General features: G+C 44.0%; 1 protein-coding gene across 4 annotated transcripts in view; it reads left to right on the top strand.

Moving 5' to 3' along the window:
* Positions 1–18,802, top strand: part of TRANK1 (tetratricopeptide repeat and ankyrin repeat containing 1) — a 2,632,183-nt gene that overhangs the window by 1,773,485 nt on the left and 839,896 nt on the right. For all 4 annotated transcript variants that reach the window (XM_069613200.1, XM_069613201.1, XM_069613199.1 and 1 more), the window contains one exon: positions 5,480–5,617. In XM_069613200.1, coding sequence (XP_069469301.1) covers positions 5,480–5,617 — 138 coding nt within the window. The remainder of the gene's footprint in view (positions 1–5,479; positions 5,618–18,802) is intronic.

Below are 18,802 nucleotides of genomic sequence, written 5' to 3'. Positions count from 1 at the left end.
TCACAATACCACCCCCAGGGTCAGGATCAGGTAGCGGCTGCCTTCCGCTGGCCAAATGGGAGGAGACTTTAGGCTGGGGATCAGTGATGACTCTGCAGGATTAATCACATGCCCAAGCAGGTCCAATCATGCCCCAGGTGCCCAAGCCTGGGCCCCCAGGCTCCTCATGGCACCCCTCCAGCTGACTCATCCAATATAACACCAGTTGTCAACAATCGGTAGGGGACTCAATTCAAGCCCCTTCCATGGGTAGGGCCCTGACGATGAGCAGGAGGGAGCCCAGACTCGTGGGTAGCCTGCTCTCCACAGCGTGCACCCAGTACGCCACGCTCCCTCTGTGCTGAAACCCTTGGGCTGGTTGTTGAAGTAGGTCGACAAACTGAGGGGCAAGGATGTCCCTCTGCCATTGCTCCAGACAGCACAGGTCGGGGGTCTGAGAGGCTGTGTCTGATCAACGAGGCCCGAGCACCATATTGGAGTGGGGCGCAGTTCTGGCCGTCTGCCCCAATACCACTTATGGCTGTGAAATCACGGCTTCCCTGAGACCGAGCCATTCAGGGAATAGCTCTGGCTCCCCATTTGTGAAAGACCATCGGGCCAGGAAAATAAGCAGGCCCTTAACCGCCATTGGCTCACAGAGCACTCATCGAGTGCGACCATTCCGGCTCTCGGCTATGCCACACCCAGGTAAGTAGATGTACAAAATTCCGGACACTAGGATAGGCCTGGTAAGGGAATTCATGACCAGGTCAGCACTGACCAGGATTACGTGATTTAGGGACAGGCATTTACACCCATGTAACCTTAAGGAGAAACAAGGGGGGAAAGTAACAGGTATTTTAACTTACCCCCTAACACTCATTTCTCCAGAGACAACTGCTGAGGCTCTGTAATCTGATGAGGACACAGTCTTCTGTGCTTGGTCCGGTCAAGGAAGGCCTGGGGTGCAGTGATCACTTTTGGACATGGAATTTAGTTTGGGTTGGATGTGGTGTTTGAATCTCGGTTGCAGGCACCATCCAGCTGTGCACCTTAATTAAGAATAGGTGAAGACTTTAGCAGAGCATGCCAAGATTTTTCTTTTTGCACCTTTCCCTATGGGATACCCTTCTGTTTGCTTGTTTATAAACTCTGTCCTGACTTTTTGAAGGGAAGTAACGCCCTTCGCTTTACTGCCCTCATCTTTTGCTCACTTTTATTGGGAAACCGACTAGTCCCTAAGACTTTCCTTCTCTTTTTGAAATTCTTGTATTTTTACAATTGCACGCATCACCTTCCAGTGATGTACAATAACGATATTTGTATCCTTATATCTTTTTACCTTTTGGGTTTTTGGTTATTTTTGATATATCCCTAAAAGAAGCGGGTGGCAGCAGTGATTTTTTTAAATGTTTGTGTAGTATTTTACTTGTGCGATTACCGTGAATGGCTACCACCCAAAGATGGCCATGCCACAAGTCTTTCACTTGTTCTTTGGCCATCTTGTAGTTTGGCCTTCTTCCTGCCCACTCAGATCAGGAGAGCGAGCATATGGTATTGCACTTCCCTGAGAAAGCTGCTGCTTTCATGGGGTAGAAAAAAAAGGTCGGGCGCGCACTCTAGTTCCCAGTCATTTAATCCTGATGCAAGTAATAACAGGGTTAAATCCCTACAATGTTAAAAAAACAACAGGGTTGAATCCCAGATGCAAGTAGTAACAGGGTTAAGTCCTAACAATGTTAAAAAAAATACCAGGGTTAAATCCCAACTGCTGCAGTTCAAACGCACAATAGTTCTACTCCTCCAAGTACTTTCAAGTCTCAAACTTTCTTCAGGGAGGCTGTGTTCCTTTTCAGGTGTTGCTAATTACTTTTTCAATTTCATTCTCAAGTTATTCTGGTTACTGTAGTGATGGCACAATTGTTTCATTCAGGAGACAAGGAACCAACTCCCCTCCAAAAACACACATCTTACCCAAATTACTTGCATCAGGATTAAATGATTGGGAACTAGAGTGCACGCCTGACCTTCTTTTTCTGCTTTCATGGGGTAGCTGCTGCATTCACCGGTTAGTGACCATTTGTGTGTGTGAGCTAATCCACATCCCCTAGTGCCAGAAAGTCTGGTGCTGGGAAGATGTTGTAACCTAGTGGTTGTCCAGAATTGGTTTGAATGCTGCAGATCCTTACCATTGGTGGGCTTGAACCTGCTTTCAGCCCAAATCTGGATCAAAGGAGGGGTCCTACAATCATTCTTCAGATCCATGTTGGAGCCAAGAGTCCCACGAAGAAGAGTAGCCAACTGATGACCCGTGGACAACTCCTGCAGCTGACCAGCATCAACTCCAGAGATTGGCCCAGTGAAGCCCTGCTCCTCTGCTTGATCTAACAATATCTTTGTTGCTGCTTCAATCCTTGGACTAGTGGGACAGACTAGTCTCGACCCCTGCTCGAATATCTGTGCCTGCAGAGCCTTCATAAGTGTCCCTGGATTGCCCAGTGGACTTCTCAGCTCCTTCCTGGGCTACCTCGCTGTAGCCATCGCCTGGTTGAGCATTGGAACCTGGTGGGTCCTCGACTTGTGTCATAAGGCACCTACTGCTAAGATAGATTTCTAGAATCTGCTCTGGTGGGAAGATTTTTAGGAGGCCTTCCTAGTTATGATGAACGGGGAGCTCTGAATAGTGATTTATTTAAGGCCTTGTGAAGACATTGATAAATGAACCTAAATGACGGTATTATCAAACAACACTCGTATCATACAAATATATACAGTCACCATAGGTTAACCTAATAAACATCAGAACACCTAATCAAACAAGGCAGGTAACTAAGTTAGATGCAGTAAATGATGGGAACCAATCACAAGAAAAATATCCTAACTTGAGAAGTCCAAGCCCTATGATGAATGAGGTCTTGTGTCCAAAAGTCGCAATGTTTCTCACCAGTATGGGTTCTCTTAGAAAGGATGCAATAGGTTTGTGAGGGTGATTAGTTTGAAACTATTTTAAAAGTTCTACAACTATTTACCAACAAAAAGCTAAGTGTTCCCCTTTCTTCCAGACCCAAGGTTAACCCTGGGGCAGGATTCCCAACCCAGTTTTGAAGACCAAAGGTGAGTGGAATGGAGATGGGAAAGGTTCTTGTTCCCAATGTTATCCTATGGAGGACAAATGGGGACAGGCACATTGAAGCTTACTTACCCACCTGACTCTGATTATCCCAGATGTCGTGATTGGTCATCTAGTTGTCGCTGGGGGCTCGATCATCCACTGTTGATTCCAGTGAGTGGTGCCCAGGCGTTGTAGATTCAAGGATTCTTCTGGTCGGCTAGTAATACAAGATGCAACCTCTGTCGGTGAAGGAATGCAGAATCCAACAATGCAGGCCTCCTTGGGACACTTCTCTGGATGAAGGGAGATGGGTTCTAGCGATGACTGCCGTTCACAGGTGACGGGTGTCTTTCCACTCGCGGTAACAGCAGCTGCTCCAGGACAGGTTCATATGAAAACGAGAACCTCAAATTCGGGTCAAAGGCGAGTTGTCGGACAAGCTGGCGACCATGAAAGTTCCAGACTTCAATTTGGAATGGCAACTGTTTTCTAGGAGCCATCCTTGTCATTGCTTTATCTTCTTGCTGGTTGCCCCCAATTTTGAGATGACAGATTGTTCATCTTAGCCGTCTGGGTCATGATTGGTCGGGGATTCAAGTCCCTTTTAGACAGGATCCTGTAAACTGTGCCAAAAAAGAATAGCTATTTTCTTAGTTGATTCATCCTTTATGAAACATCTTTTCAGGAGCCACAACAGTGAGTACTTAAATCTATGTCAGGGGTTGGTGGGTTATTCGAGATAGTTGCCTTCAATGGTTCCTGTGGTCCCTAGTCTAAGATGTGTACAGGTCTCCAACTGCGGTTTGCCAATTTTTTTGTATTGGCTTCATCTCTTCTTGGGGATGCTTGGTCTAATACCTGGAAGAGAAGTCCTTCAAGAGGGTTTCCTGGGGTCAGTTGTGGTTTCCATCTCTCTCGAAAGATGCATCTACCTGTTTTTTTCACTCTGCATCATTATTCTAAGGCTGAAGAGTGATTCCAATAGCTGTATACAGTGTGGTCCCTAAGCTACTTTGTTTCGTACAAGGGACGTCAGGAAAGATTACAATCTTTTTGTGTCATGTGGGTAGGGCCGTCACTGAACAGGCCCTGTGAAGGTGGTTAATTCTATATATTTCAAATGCTACAATCTGGCTGTGAAGGTTGTACCTGTGGGACTCAAAGCGATGAGGAATCCGTGTGAGGAATATCCATCAGGAAAGTCATTTGTTTGTCTCTGAACTCAGTTATACATGCCTAAACCTACACGCACAGATTCATGTCCATTGTCATGAACATGTACAAACCATACATGTACAATGTATAAAAGTCCTATACACAGATACACACACAATTATACATGCACAATGGTAGGTGCATGCAACATATGTGTATGTATTAATAGTTATATGAAAGTTTACAAACCATACGTTTACGACCTACCTCTATACACAAACATGCACACACATCCACACGCTCACGAAAGTTAGAAAACATATAGGAGATGCCACACTTGCTTATCTTCAGCTATTCACTTGTGAGTATATTTCACACAGGTATCTTACATACAAATAGTACATGTACATTTATGAAATTCACATGTGCACACATATATAACTATCAATACTACGTACCATTCAAATGTAATATTTAAATTATAATCACTCACTACATACCACTATACTATAAACTCTCCATACGACTCCAAATCCAACCTTGTGAATTGAGTGTTTTGATAGTGTGGAGGGAGTGTTAATAGGTGAAGTTATATGTTTGAATTTGTAGTGATATGAATTAATTTTTAATAGTATATAGTGAGTGTGTGTATCTTAACATTATTTCCATTGTTTGTAGACGTTACCTTTTTTAGTTTAACCTTAACTCTTTTTGAAAACAATTATTTTAAATCTCGTGTGGATTTTGGTCTTTCCATTTTTTTATTTTTTATTTTTATCAGCACAACGTATGTATGTCAATCATTATAGCATGAAAAGGCAATGTGTCAAACTTTCAAAATGCCAAGTTTTGAAATGTGTATCCTCATTTGATAAAATGTGATAAAAACAAGGAAGATTTCACTATTCTGCATCCATGCTGTCGTTGTGAGAGTATTTGGCTAAATTTGAATAACCAACTGTTGACCAATCTTAAGCCAAGTACTTATTGAAGCATACTTCAATCTCATTTTTGATGATACATTTTTCAATGCATTATTCTTTTAACTGTCTCCCAATGAATTGGGAGAAAGTGCAACTGAACACCTGATGATTTGGATGCGACATCCAAAATTATAGCCAAAGGGAAGATATTTGCCAAATTTGGAATGATCTTATTTCTGTTTTGTACATGGTTTATTGTTTGCACACTGGATAAATATGCATTATCTTAATTAGTTTTGTTTCATTGTAGGTGATTTTGGTTACAAATGAAATGGCAAAAGAAAAGATTCCGGAGGAACTTAGTCTGGCTCTTGTGTTGACCATATATGAAGCCAAAGGATTGGAGTTTGATGATGTCCTACTTTACAATTTTTTCACTGATTCTGAGGTATTTTAAATATGTGTTTACCACAAACCAATGTAGAGCAAACAAGCGGCTACTAAAACACATCCCCAGAGTGCAAGTTGAGCAAATGAAATGATAGATGCTTGCTTTCATGCTTTGTAATAACATATGAAATGTTAATGTTAATATGATTGTGTGCACTCAAGCCATGATGTTAAGGCTCTGCAATGAAGATCGCCCATGCTAACTGCACTGGTCAGTCTTGATTCTATTAAAGACAAGGAGACGAGCATTATGCTTAACTCTTTAATTTGCCACCAACACAGCAATTCAACATCTTTAATAAACTTTTTCAAAACAAATGTTTCTTTCTGCTTTCAGTAAAATAAATCTTTAGTTTAAAAGTTTGTTTCTCTTTCCAGAGGCTCTATCGATCTCCTACAAATCCCAAGAGCTTCCTTGCAAACAGTAGTCCTTCCTCCACCAATCCGGTGCCTGTCTCCCCTATTATGACTCTCCGTACAAGGTTCCTTCCTCTTTCTTTGCCTGCAGAAAATCTCAAGTCTGAATAACCTTTCAACTTTAAATTCCTCTCCGAGGCTGTTGCGGTCCTGGCTTGCGACCATAGGGTCCAACGGGACAACTGGGATCACTCTTTCCTTTGCTTGAGATGCTTTCATGCGGGTTTCTGTTATTCTCCTACGAGAGACACAAAATAATGTAAGGGAGGGAATGCGATGTTCTGACTCAATCTGAACAGTTTCATATACATTACAAAGTCAATCTTAATTCATCATTTTTGCATTCATTTGGGTGGGATATAATGCTTGCCTCCTTGTCTTTAATAAAATCAAGACTGACCAGTGCAGTTAGCATGGGCAATCTTCATTCTATGACAAGACGGAGGCGAGCATTATGCTTGTTCAAAGTTCTGTACCACCCTACTAGCCATTTCTGATATTGGCTTAAAATAGAAAGTTTTAAAAGTAGATTCTGAGGACCAATCTGCTGATTTCATGATGTCTTGTAAAGACACTCCTACCGAAAAAGCTCTAGAAGCTATTGCGCCTCTAACCGAATGTGCACCAAAAAGGGTAAAATCAATGCCTCGTGAGTCTCTGACCCACTGCTTTCCTGGAGTCCCTGTTGGAGAAGTGTTGTCCTTCCTCTATTGCTACCACTAAACAGAGGGGTGTGGACTTAAAAGCCTCCTCTGTCCGCGGAGCGGCGCAGAGTCGGTGCAGAGTCTCGTGAGTCTCTGGAGGCTCACGAGGCTTACGAGGCACCCGCTGTTAGCCCGCTGTCATCCAGCGTATGGCTAATATGAACCGCGAAAAGCAATCATCGCGAATCGTTCACCACCCATTAACGCGTCTACAGCTGCGCAAGACCGAACGAGGAGTATCTTCGGAGACAACTGGCACTACGAGCCTAAACGAGGAAGACCCCGCGATTACACAAGTAAGAAAAATATCCGGTCTTTCTTCCCCGGCCCCTCGCACTACCTCCCTCCCATACCCCAAAACATTTAAGCCACATGAAACTCGCACAAATATGAGAGCTAATGAATCTGTAATTGAGATAACTGACACGATAACTGACACGAAACACACAGCTGATGGCCCACCCCAGACTCACCCAGTGGCTAAAAACCATGAGATCTTACCGCATAATCAGCCAACTCCTGCGAGGTCTGTTATGTTGGGAACTGCTGGAGCATGCGCAACTGCTGGAGTTAGTTCAGCTGCAGTGAGCAATTGTTGGCGCGCCGAGGAGGAGGCTGCCGCGAATGTATTGGTCTGCCACGCGCCAAGAGATCAGGGCGGCCAGCATGCCTGGGGGAAGGTGTGGGGTGACCATGTCTCCATGGCGACCATGGGGGGGAAATCTCCTTATCTGAACCGCCACGTTTGCGAGTGTTGGCCGTGCGAGCCGTCCAGGTGGCTGAACTGGATGCGAACCCCTTGCCTGTAAACACAACGCCAAGAGACAGACGCCTAACTTCCGAATGTACAAGTGACTGGTTAGAATGCGCGCCGACCTGTCCAGGAGTCCTCGAACCTGCGCAAAAGCGCCATATACCCATCATCCACCCTGTGATCATACCTGAGCCTGGTGAAAATGACACAGACTGTACTATAGAGACTCGAGAAAAACACACAGACTGCCGCAAGGAGCGCACGGCAGATTCACACTTGTTGGAAGAGACAGATGTAAACTACAGAATTAATAATCCATCCTCTGGAAATCTGGAAAGATGCAATGATGTTTCTCGCCAAGACAAGGCGGGGACTGCTTCGCCACAAGAAAATGCAGATCCCGTTTGCCCCAAGAGCAACAGTAAGAAAAAAAGTATGCAATCCCCTGCAAAAAAACAAAATTCGCTGGCCATTGTAAACAAACTGCTGTTAGACTTGACTGAGCTAAACGGCTCTCTAAACTCGAAATCGGCTGTAGTCAATAACTCAAAATGCAATCTGGAAGAAATACATAACGAACCATGTCGAACAAAACAAACACCACCAATACCAGTCAAAGTCTCTACCCCGCGGAATCATTGGCTAAGTGGCGCAAGAAAAAGGAGACGGGTGGCTGAAAGTTTGTCACCTCCGTTCGAATGCTCACAGAATAGACCCAGGCTAATCAACCATACTTCTTCTATAAACTTAAACTTAAACGACAATCACCAAGAGAGATGTTCCTCACCCAAGATAACTCTCAGTCTAAGCACAGAAGAACGGCCAGCCTCTTCCAGCAATGATGAATCTCTCGCATACTCTCCAGAAGAACAAAGGTATAATTCAAAACCAAAACGCTTGAGCAATAGAGCTCCATCAATTAGAAGTAGGAACGATGCAAACGCTCAGAAATTAATCAAGGAAGCTTTAAACGAATTAAGACCTTTTGTCATGTCTTCACTGACAATAGCGATAGCCCCCATGCTCAAGATGTATGAGCAAATTAATGAGAACATAAAAGATCTCTCAACCCTGTCTGCTTTGATGAATTCGAGACTGCCTCTTGCAGATACCCAGGGAGCCATGACATCTGCCAAATTATGGGGAAACATTCAAAGAATAGACCAGTCCATCAAGGACCTAGCAGACCAAAAGAGAAATAATACTGAAGATAAGAGAGTTCTAGCAGAGGTGACCAAAGAGGCACTGGGTCTATTAAAACAAAGTCAAAAAATGAGAAGGGATGAAATGGACACAAATACAATGATATCTCTGCAATCTACATCGAGGTCTGTGGTCAACCAAAAGAAAGGTTCGGAGGGGCTGAATCAACAACTGGTGAGCCAGCACACTACGGCACTACCATGCCTGTCCAAATGCCCAGACAAAAAATCAACACAAGTCTGCCTTGGAGAATTAGAAGGTATGGAACCACCTATCGTGGGAACTACATGTCCCTTGTTGTTACAAACTACACAGGACTCCTGCCCACTGCTAAAAGTGGCGAAAGTTACTCATAATAATTACCCTGCTATGTGCCAACCAAATATTTGCAATCAACTGGAACAAGAGAAGACCGCAGTCGTCCAGGAGTCTACTTCCCATGCAGAAGCGTGGCCAACAATCTCTGCCAACGCTGATGGCATCATAGGGTCTGGAGACATCCACTTACAAACCCCACAACTCACTCAAATTCCTCTGCCTACAAGTGAAAAGACAAATGGTGCGAATACCCTTAACACACCAAATGAAACTGATATTTCAGCTCCATGTTCAACAAATGAAGTGGAGGACTCCAATTCAAGTGGAGGAAATAGCGCTGGTCAAAAATCTAGTAAGGGCAAAACCTATGATATATTTCAGAAACCCAACCTGACCATTCCAAGCCAAGAACTCGAAAAGAAGTCAAAAAATCAAAAATGTAAGAGAAAACGAAATAATTTAGGCTCAAGAAAATTTCTCAGGAACCTGAAGGCAGTGAACGTCTTTGTAAACGCAGAACAGCCGAGCAAAAGTCTCCAAAAGGCTCTGCCAAATTCTAAAACAAACGAAAAACCTACTGTAGAAGATACAATTGTCATAGAGGACAGCGCAGAATTTGTACAGAGTGAACTCCTTGACTTTTCTACCTATGAGGAAGAGTCATGCAATGAGGAAATTGAAGAGCAAACTGTGGAGGATTCTGTGAATCCAAGTGTTCCGCAACCTGAGAACAAGCAGGTGATAAAACACACACAAGACATGGCAAACCGTGGAAGAATCTGCCAATTAATACTGCCTATTGAAGACCCAAAAGCCCCAGTTCCAGTACAACAAAAGATCAAGTTCGAGACAATGGATGAGAAAAGAAAACGGCTAAGAGCTGTTAATGGTCCGATTGAAACATCACACAACCGAAATGATTCCGGAACTACAATAGAAGGTCCAAAGGTGAAGGACGCCGCTGAAACTCCGAGTTGCCACACTCCACCTTGTAAATCCTTGTTTAAAACATACTCAAAGGATCTCACAGTAGGATCAATCACTAATAAGAATGTCAGTACCAGGAGACAAGTCGCTCAAAAAAATAACCTGCAAAGTGGGAAACATAAAAAGTCTGGGAGGCACGTATTGATCCTGGAACGAATCTTAGACACAAAAGATGGCCTAACGCTAAATAGAAATAACGTTCTTCGCCTATTACACCATGTGCCCGGCCTTCGGTCCATAGAATCAAACGACATCCAAACAGTCGAATTTGTAAGTGATCATCAAAACGACAAAGTTCGGCTTCACATTGACTCTAGACTAATATGTGACCTACTCTTGAATGCGATCCAGTTCCTACTGTCCTTGGGATTTGACATTCATGAAGAAAGAAACACATCCCGGGAAGACATATTTTCCATCGACACCCAAAGTGGAAGCCCGGTAGACGTCAAAAGACTTGATAAACATGTTGTGAAACCTGATGCGGCTCAACCAGGATCCACTAGTGAGCACGCAGCTGAGCGACCAACAATACTCGAGATTGAAAAGGAGTTTAGCGACAAAAACCAAGTACGTTTTACATTTGGCGAACAAATAAAAATCACAATAAATGGAAATTCAAACCCAGCAATAATCGAAAACGATAAAACACAAGGTGTAGAAATGCAAAGTAAGTGCTCAAACTGGAATTGGCTAGCAGGTGCCTTAGGCAGCAAATCAAGCTAACGCCAACAAGGGCCAGACGGCCCGTTTATAAACATACTCTCTTGGAACACGAGAGGTTTCACACATTTATTCAATGACACAAAAAACTGGAGTAATGATCACACCGTTATCTGCCTACAAGAAACATGGATGGCAACCTGTCCTGTATCTGATGAATACGAGCTGGCTATAAACCCGGCCATCACAAGAGCCAAGGGACGTCCATCCGCTGGTCTCTTAACAATGATAAAGAAGAACTCTGGCTGGAACTTAGAGAAAACAACAAACGTATCACCTTTCATACAGTATTCTGTGATTGCAGCAAAAAATGAGGTGAATAACAACAGAACCCGATTTCACATCATCAACATCTACTGGCATCACAAGAATGCAGGGAAATATAAATTCATAACAATGGTGTGCGACCTAATTGATGGAATAAACAGTGCTCATCATAACCCAAACATTATCTGTTGTGGTGATCTTAATCTGGATTGCGTGAATGAGGCGAAGATGCCTGGACCTAAAACTCCGCTACAAAACCTGGCAAAAAAATGGTGTGATGAGCTCGAGGTAAGAAACGTCATCATCTTAAATGGGAACATCATGGGGGACATTCCACCAATAAAAACGTGGAGATCTCTGAAGCAGACCTCTACCATCGACTACTTCTTCATATCTGATAGTCTGCAACAACGAGCTATTGCACTCAACATCACAGCAAACTCGAACAGTGATCATAGTCAACTAGAACTGGTAATCAAAATGTCGAACATCAAAAAGCCCCAACAATGGCACAATCAGATCTACGTTGAACCCAACAGATCCCGACTGAGAATAAAACCTCAAGAAGTAAAGATCCTAACAAAATCTTATGACAAGCATATTCTGAGTGTAACAGAACAGAGAGCTGAATACAATTGCCTTCTACAACAATTTATGATGGTAGATTCGGGGTTGAGAAGACCTTCTCTTCAACCAATACACCGATATGATAAACAAGTTCGCGAAAGAAAACAACAACTGCGAAAGGAATTGAGGCAACATAGAAATTTGCACGTTGAACAACAAAAGAAGGCGATTAAAATCAGCAAACAGAAATACAAAAACTGGCAAATTTCGCATAAAGCAATTATGTATCAAAACAACAGTGAAACAATGCTTGCCAGCCTCAATAACAAAAATTCCTCAGAGTTTTGGAAACTAATAAACAATACCAACTGCACGCAAGACGCAATCCAAGCAAATATGGTGAATGAAAAAGATTGGATCACCCACTATAACTCAGTATACGAAAAAAAAAGTACCACCATCGACCCGATGCTCCCCGAGCTTTCAAAATGGGACTTGCGCTTTGACAAAGAGGACATCCTACAGAGTATTCAAAGATGTTCCTCTTCCAGGGCACCGGGACCAGATGGTTTGACGAACTTTATTCTCAAACAAAACCCTGAAGAGTGGGCAAATTTCCTATCGAAATTATTTGCCACAATTGCTAACGAAGCAAAAGTCCCAACCAGTTGGAAAACCGCAATTGTCATTCCAATCTTCAAAAAAGGCAATAGAGCCGAACCTAAAAATTACAGACCAATTGCCTTGTTAGACGTCGTGGGAAAAATATTTGCGACTCAAATACAAAAACAACTTCAAGAGTGGATTCAGGAGTCAAGTCATCTGGACACCCGCCAAGCGGGCTTTGTCAAAGGTGTAGGCTGTGGCCTAAATCTTCTTTTGTTAAACCTACTCAAGATGGAGGCAATAAAAGGAAACAAAAAGATCTATCTGGCATTTGTGGACTTATCACAAGCCTTTGACAGCATAGACAGAGAGCTACTTTGGAAAAAAATGTTTGATTGGCAATGTCCACTCAGCCTACTTTTAGCAATAAAAGCATTACACACTAACACAGAGATAAAAATAAAGCTGGACAAAAGCGGCACCCTATCGGCTCCAATAAAAACTTATCGAGGAGTGCAGCAAGGGTGCCCTCTGGCCTCTATTATCTTCAATCTATTCATCTCAGACCTGGGTGATGCATACAAAGGTGCAAACACTTTTCCTCCAAAAGTAAATGGAACAGATCTTCATTGGCTCCTGTATGCAGATGACCTTGTCCTCTTGGACTTGACGCCAATAGGCCTACAACGAAAACTCGGGATCTTAGCGAAATACATCCAGCTAAACGGATTAAATGTAAACACACAAAAATCAGAAATCTTAATCCTGCAAGATCTGCAAAAGAATAAAGATCCTATTGGAAAAAAAAAGTTCACGTGGAAAATGAACGATGAAAAAATCGAGCAAAAAAAACAATCCCTGTACCTGGGTATGCTGCTCAGCTCAAGCATAAACGATGCCCCATGGGTGGGAAAAGTTAAGTCAAAATGCAAACAATTGACAGCGCAGGCTTGCATTATTAACTCAAAATTCGGGAAACATTCACTAACACCTGTTTTAACATTTTATAAGACAAAAGTTATACCGGCCCTGATCCATGGAGCTGAATGTGCCTTTGGATGTCCAGCAGAACTATGGGCCTCTCTGGAACACTCGTTCTGGTCAAAAGTCTTGTGCCTACCGCCTGGTGTACCAACTGCCTGCATAAGACATGAGCTGAGTCTTCTGTCTATTAATGGAAGGATAACGTGGAACACTTTAAGTGAATTCCGTAAAGCATCTGCTAAAAAGCCGAGTATTCAATACAACATTCTAAAAACCTCGGCTATAGAGCATGGTAATTCGGTGTTCTCAATGTGGCTCCAACGCTGTGAAAAAATCCTTAGCGACATAGGAGCGGACAGAAATCTACTGCAAGAAAACCCGAACAAGGTTAAATCCTTGTTATGGATCCAAGATTGGATTGATACGGGTGATACATGCAAAAAACACAGAATCATGAAGCTGATGCCAAACAGCGAGAGAAATTTGAATAAAACTCAGCCATATTTACACAAATTTCCAGACAGAAAACGCAGAGCATTATTCATGAAATATCGTCTCAACCAATTTGCAACCAGAGAAAATCTAAACATACGGAACGACATGAATCAAATCTCTACAATGTGCCGACTCTGTGGGAAAGATACTGAAACGCTAAAACATCTGACGTTGGCATGCAGCCGTCTAACACAGGAACGCACAAAGCACTTTGGAAGATTCATAAGGGCAAAGCCTTCATTGTCCGCTGAAGAATGGTGGATACGACTTTCTCAAGATGCAGATCGCAGCTTATCAATTGAACTAACCTTCTTTTTAGAATCAATGATGGAGAAGCTACTAAAGGCCGAAACTAATTCGGAATTACAACAGCCGAAGCCATCAGAGGCGGGTGAATAACCAGCTTAAGTGGGAGAATCGTTCTTTCCCTAAAAACACCTAGCCTTGAAGCTTTAGCGATCGTAAAACTAACCCAAAATACCGTATTGTCAAATCTATGTCATATGAGGGACTTACAGATTGGTTCACCCTCCTTGAGGGTTCCCTAGTCTGGTGGTTGCTCCTAATCTTCGTTTACACACTCTTCTTGTGGGCTTTCTAGGCTGATGGCCTTTTACAGTCTTCCCAGCTGCATCCTGTTCTTACTTTTTTAAAGGTTTGTAACAAACCATATAAAAATTAAAAAAAAAAAAAAAAAAAAAATCAATGCCTCCCCATTGCATCACTTCTTTCACCCATCTAGCGATTGTCGATGTAGCTAAGGCATGATGGGGCTTCCTACGCGCAATTAGCAATTGAGTGACGCCTTGCGGCCTAACCAGTGCTGTAGCAGCCTCGTAGTCTTTAATGCACTGCACTACGCACACCTTTTTGATATCGGGGAAAATGGGGATAGGGAATCACTCTGGAATCGGATTTCGTTCTCTGCACAATAGTAAACGCAATTCCTTCAGGATAAAAGATCTTTCTGTCTATCTCTAATGCTTTTACATCTGAAACTCACCGACATGCTGTCAGGCAAAGTAACATCGCCAGTTTCCCTGAAAGCTGAGATCTGGATAGCTGACTATTTTCTGGCCATCTCATAAACAACTGTAGGACGTCACGGACGTCCCATAAGGTAGAATATTTGGGCTCCGGCGGCCTCTTTAATCTAATCCCTCTCAGTAGCCTGTGGACTGCTGGGTGTTCTCCTACCGGAGCTCCTTCCACCATGTCATGCCCTGCGGATAGGGCGGATCTATAAACTCCCAGCGTCCTGTAAGCACAGCCTTCGGGAAATTTGTTCGTTAGGAAGTTAAGAACCTGTACTACAGGTGCTGAAATGGGATCCAACTGCAGGTTTGTGCACCATCGCGCCCAGGCATCCCATACCGAACTATAGCTCCTAAAGGTGGAAGGCGCCCAGGAATCTCTGATACAATTGTTAGGCAGAAACCTCTGGTTCCCTCTGGGACCACTGCAAGAGATTTAGGACTACAGGTGTGTGGCAGTAAACCCACTTGGTAGCAGTCTGTACCACACAGATTCACTTGGTAGCTGTGGCTGAGCAGTCAGACTTCCCTCAAGAAGAGTTATGCAGTATACAGAGTATTCACAATAGGTCAAGAGCACACAATAGAACAAGTAAACACTGACCAGGGCTTGGTGTAAAAGAGATATAATTATTTATTTAAAACCACATCTAGAAAAACACACAGGCACTAATAGTAAGCAATTCAAAAACACAGTCACTAAAAGATATACACTCCCTTAAAAGAATGTTAGACAAGTCTTCAGTCAAGCCCCACTTATTTCCAGACAGCGGTGAGCGCTTAGCGTAAATGGCACTCTAATAGTTCGTTTTAAAAGGGGAGAGAAAAGCAGAGAACAAATTGAAACCGATCCCAACACTTTTACAAGAACATAACAAGAGAAGAAGGCAAAGTAAAACCGTGAATTCAGAGTCAGTAGGCCGGATGCGCTTTAAGAGGATCAAATGAAATGTGTCCAAGGTCACACGGTTGCAGTGCACAAAAGTCTTGTAATGGTTCAAAAAGGAGTTGGACCACAGAAAGGGGACCAGTTAGAGGGTCAAGGCGGCCAGCCCAGTCCAGAAGGTTAAGGAGTTATTACCTTGTAGCAATCTTTAGAAAGGGAGGCCTGGCGGACACAGTACTTTAAAGTGGTGAGAACAGTTCCTGGCAGCGGATGCAAGTCGGTGCTTCGTCCGGGGGAAGAGAGCATCTCGTCGTGGAGGAAGACAGGAGTCCGTTGCACTGCCAGGGAAAAAACCAGCCGCAGAGTTCGTCAGGTACAAGGAGCGGTCCGTTGATTCGCGGTTCAGTGGTGAGTGGCTATCCGGCTGCCAGGGTGCTTGGCACGGGCAGTTCGACCACAGACCGGTCCGGTGTGCGAAGAAAAGAAGGTAAACTGCTTGTGCCCACCAGTCAGGGGAAGAAGCCTCTCCAGCCAGGAGATCTTCTCTGTCGTCGGGAAGTGGTGAGTCGGTTCTGCAGGGCTCCACCGGTGGTGTCGTCGTGGTAGGTCGGCTCAACTTCTCCCTCATCGGATTCTCAGGTCCTGTGGCGATTTCTGAAGTTCCAGTCCCCAAATCCCTGCTTTTATGCAGCATACCCCCATTCACTCAGCCTAGCTGTCAATCAAACATGCTAAGTGGTGTGAATTTCCTAACCTAGTGAGTCCCCCAGCAGCTTTGCTGGATTTCTGGAGTATGTTTTTTTCCTCCTGCCGAGAGTGAGACTCTTTTTCTCCCACTCTTGGATATGATTTATGGTATTCCTTTGACTGGTAATGTGTTTTATGGGCTATGGGGTCCTTTACTCCATACGGTCTCATGTGTTTTTACTATGTGTGTTACACCGCACCCTCCGTGCAGTAACACAGGGGTGTCATAGTGACCCCCCAGTATAGACTCTATACCCTGGGATTGACTCATGTCTCCCAGGGCATGTAAAGTCACCATTGACTTTACTAGTCTTAAATTCTGAACAGAACCAGTACAAACCATCATATTGTGGACGTACTGGCTGGGGCAATTCAATTACCCCAGGGTCTGTTAGTCGAGGGGGCACGTCTCCGTCCCCCCTGATCGAGTTTTGGCTGGTGGGAGTGGATAGTACTTTTTATATTCAACCGCGAATATTTTCCTATGGGATTTCCCATTGTTTTAGGCTACTATCTTTATTTAATTATTTACAGTAGCCTCGAACATACCGTCGGTTTATTTAATTAATATTAATTCTCCGGTTGGTATTTTTTGCCAAAACTTGATTCTAAAATGGCGTTTGTGTTCTCTTCTGTGACTCCAACCCAAGTTGAGCCCTTTGTTCCACGTTTTGGCGGGCTTCTCCACAGAAGCCCTCCAAAGTGGTGCCACTCTGTCTGGGGTACTTAAGAGGGGTGGAGGGGGATTTAGGCACCCTGGACTGAGTTGCCTAGGCAACGCAAGTCACACTCCGTCCTGATTGGCCCACACCACTTAGTTTGAGTGACAGCTAGGCTGAGTGAATGGGGGTTTTCTGCATAAAAGCAAGGCTTTGGGGACTGGAACTTCAGAAGTCGCCACAGGATCTAAGAATCCGATGAGGGAGAAGCTGAGCCGACCTGCCACGACACCACCACCGGTGGAGTCCTACTGGACCGTCTCACTACTTTTCCCAACGACAGAGGAGATCTCCCGCCGGAGAGTCTTCTTCCTTTGACTGGTGGGGATAACCAGTTTCATCGTCTTTTCGCCTTCCCGGCCGCCTTGCCTGTGCCAAGCACCCCTGCAACCGGGATACCACATTTTACCACGACCGCGAAACAAAGGTACCACCTTTAACCGGAAAACTCCACGGCTGGTTTCTTCCCTGGTAGTGCAACGACCTTCATCTTTCCTCCAAGTCGAGATCTTCTCTTCCCCTGGACGACGACGAACTTGCACCCACTACCAGGAATAACTGCCTCCGCTGGAGGATCCTTCCCACTTAAGGTACCGTGTCCCGCCTGGCTTCCCTTGCTACCGACTGCACGGGGTAGATTTAGCCCCCGGCTTTCGAACCTGGTTTAGCCTGGGACACCCTGAATAAACTTTCCTAAGCCCCTCTAAACTCTTTTTGAACCCTCTGCAAGACTTTCAAAGCCTAGTGTAACTGTGTGATCTTAGGCGCATTTGTGCTATGCTCTCTCTAAGAGTGGGCTCAGCCTTTGGACTTTGGCTCACCAGTGACCTTTTGCTCTCCTGCCTTGCCAACAGTGTTCCTGAATCTCGGAGTGGTATACCTTTCCATATTCTCTCTTTTTCCCTCCCTTTCTCACAAGCTTATTGGAGTGCCATCTAGTTAAGCGCTCACCTCTGTATGAAAATAAGTGGTGTTTTACTGTGACTTATCTAATAAGGAAAAGGGGTGTATACATTACAATAGTAACTGCGTTTAGAATATTTTACAATAAGAGTGCTGGAGTGTTTCAAACCGTGTGTTTTTAAATAAATAATTATATACTTTGATACTAAAGCTCTGGTCAGTGTTTGCTTGTATTATTGTATCTGGGTACCTATTGTGTATACTTTGCATACTGTCTAACTCTTCTTGAGGGAAGTATGACTGCACAGCCACAGCTACCAGGTAAATCTGGGTGGTACAGACTGCTACCAAGTGGGTTTACTGCCAACACCTGTAGTCTTAAATGTTTTGCAGTATTCCCTAAGGGAACTGCACAGGTTTCTGCCTAACAGGCGCGCCCGTTCCAGGCTTCCATGTTTTGCAGCCACCAGTGAAGCTCTGAGATTGCTTCATTGTCTAAGGTTATCAATTGATGGTAGCCCAGACCTCCTTGCAAGTGTCTGGTCTTGAGCCTCTGAAGGGCTCTGTAATGTAGGGGGCCCGGGAAGATGGCCTGAATGGAAGCTGCCAGAAGCCCTGCTATTCTGGCTAGGTATCAAAGGGAGATGGACTTCCTTGTTAGGACTGTTTTGATCTCCTCCTTTATCGCTCTCACTTTCTGGTTCGGGAGTTCCAGTGTTGCTTTCACTGTGTCTATGATAAGCCCCAGGAATTCTATTCTTTGTACTGGCTGTAAATGAGACTTGTCGAGGTTCACCAGGGATCCCAGCGAAGATAGCAAGGTGAAAACCCAATGCACATAGTTGACTAGAGAGCCTTTGTTCTGCTTT

This window comes from Ambystoma mexicanum, chromosome 5p (assembly GCF_040938575.1).
Source record: "Ambystoma mexicanum isolate Mex_15411 chromosome 5p, UKY_AmexF1_1, whole genome shotgun sequence".
Taxonomy (NCBI): domain Eukaryota; kingdom Metazoa; phylum Chordata; class Amphibia; order Caudata; family Ambystomatidae; genus Ambystoma; species Ambystoma mexicanum.
The sequence above is the reverse complement of the archived record's forward strand: the minus strand, read 5'-3'. Positions and strand labels throughout refer to the sequence as shown.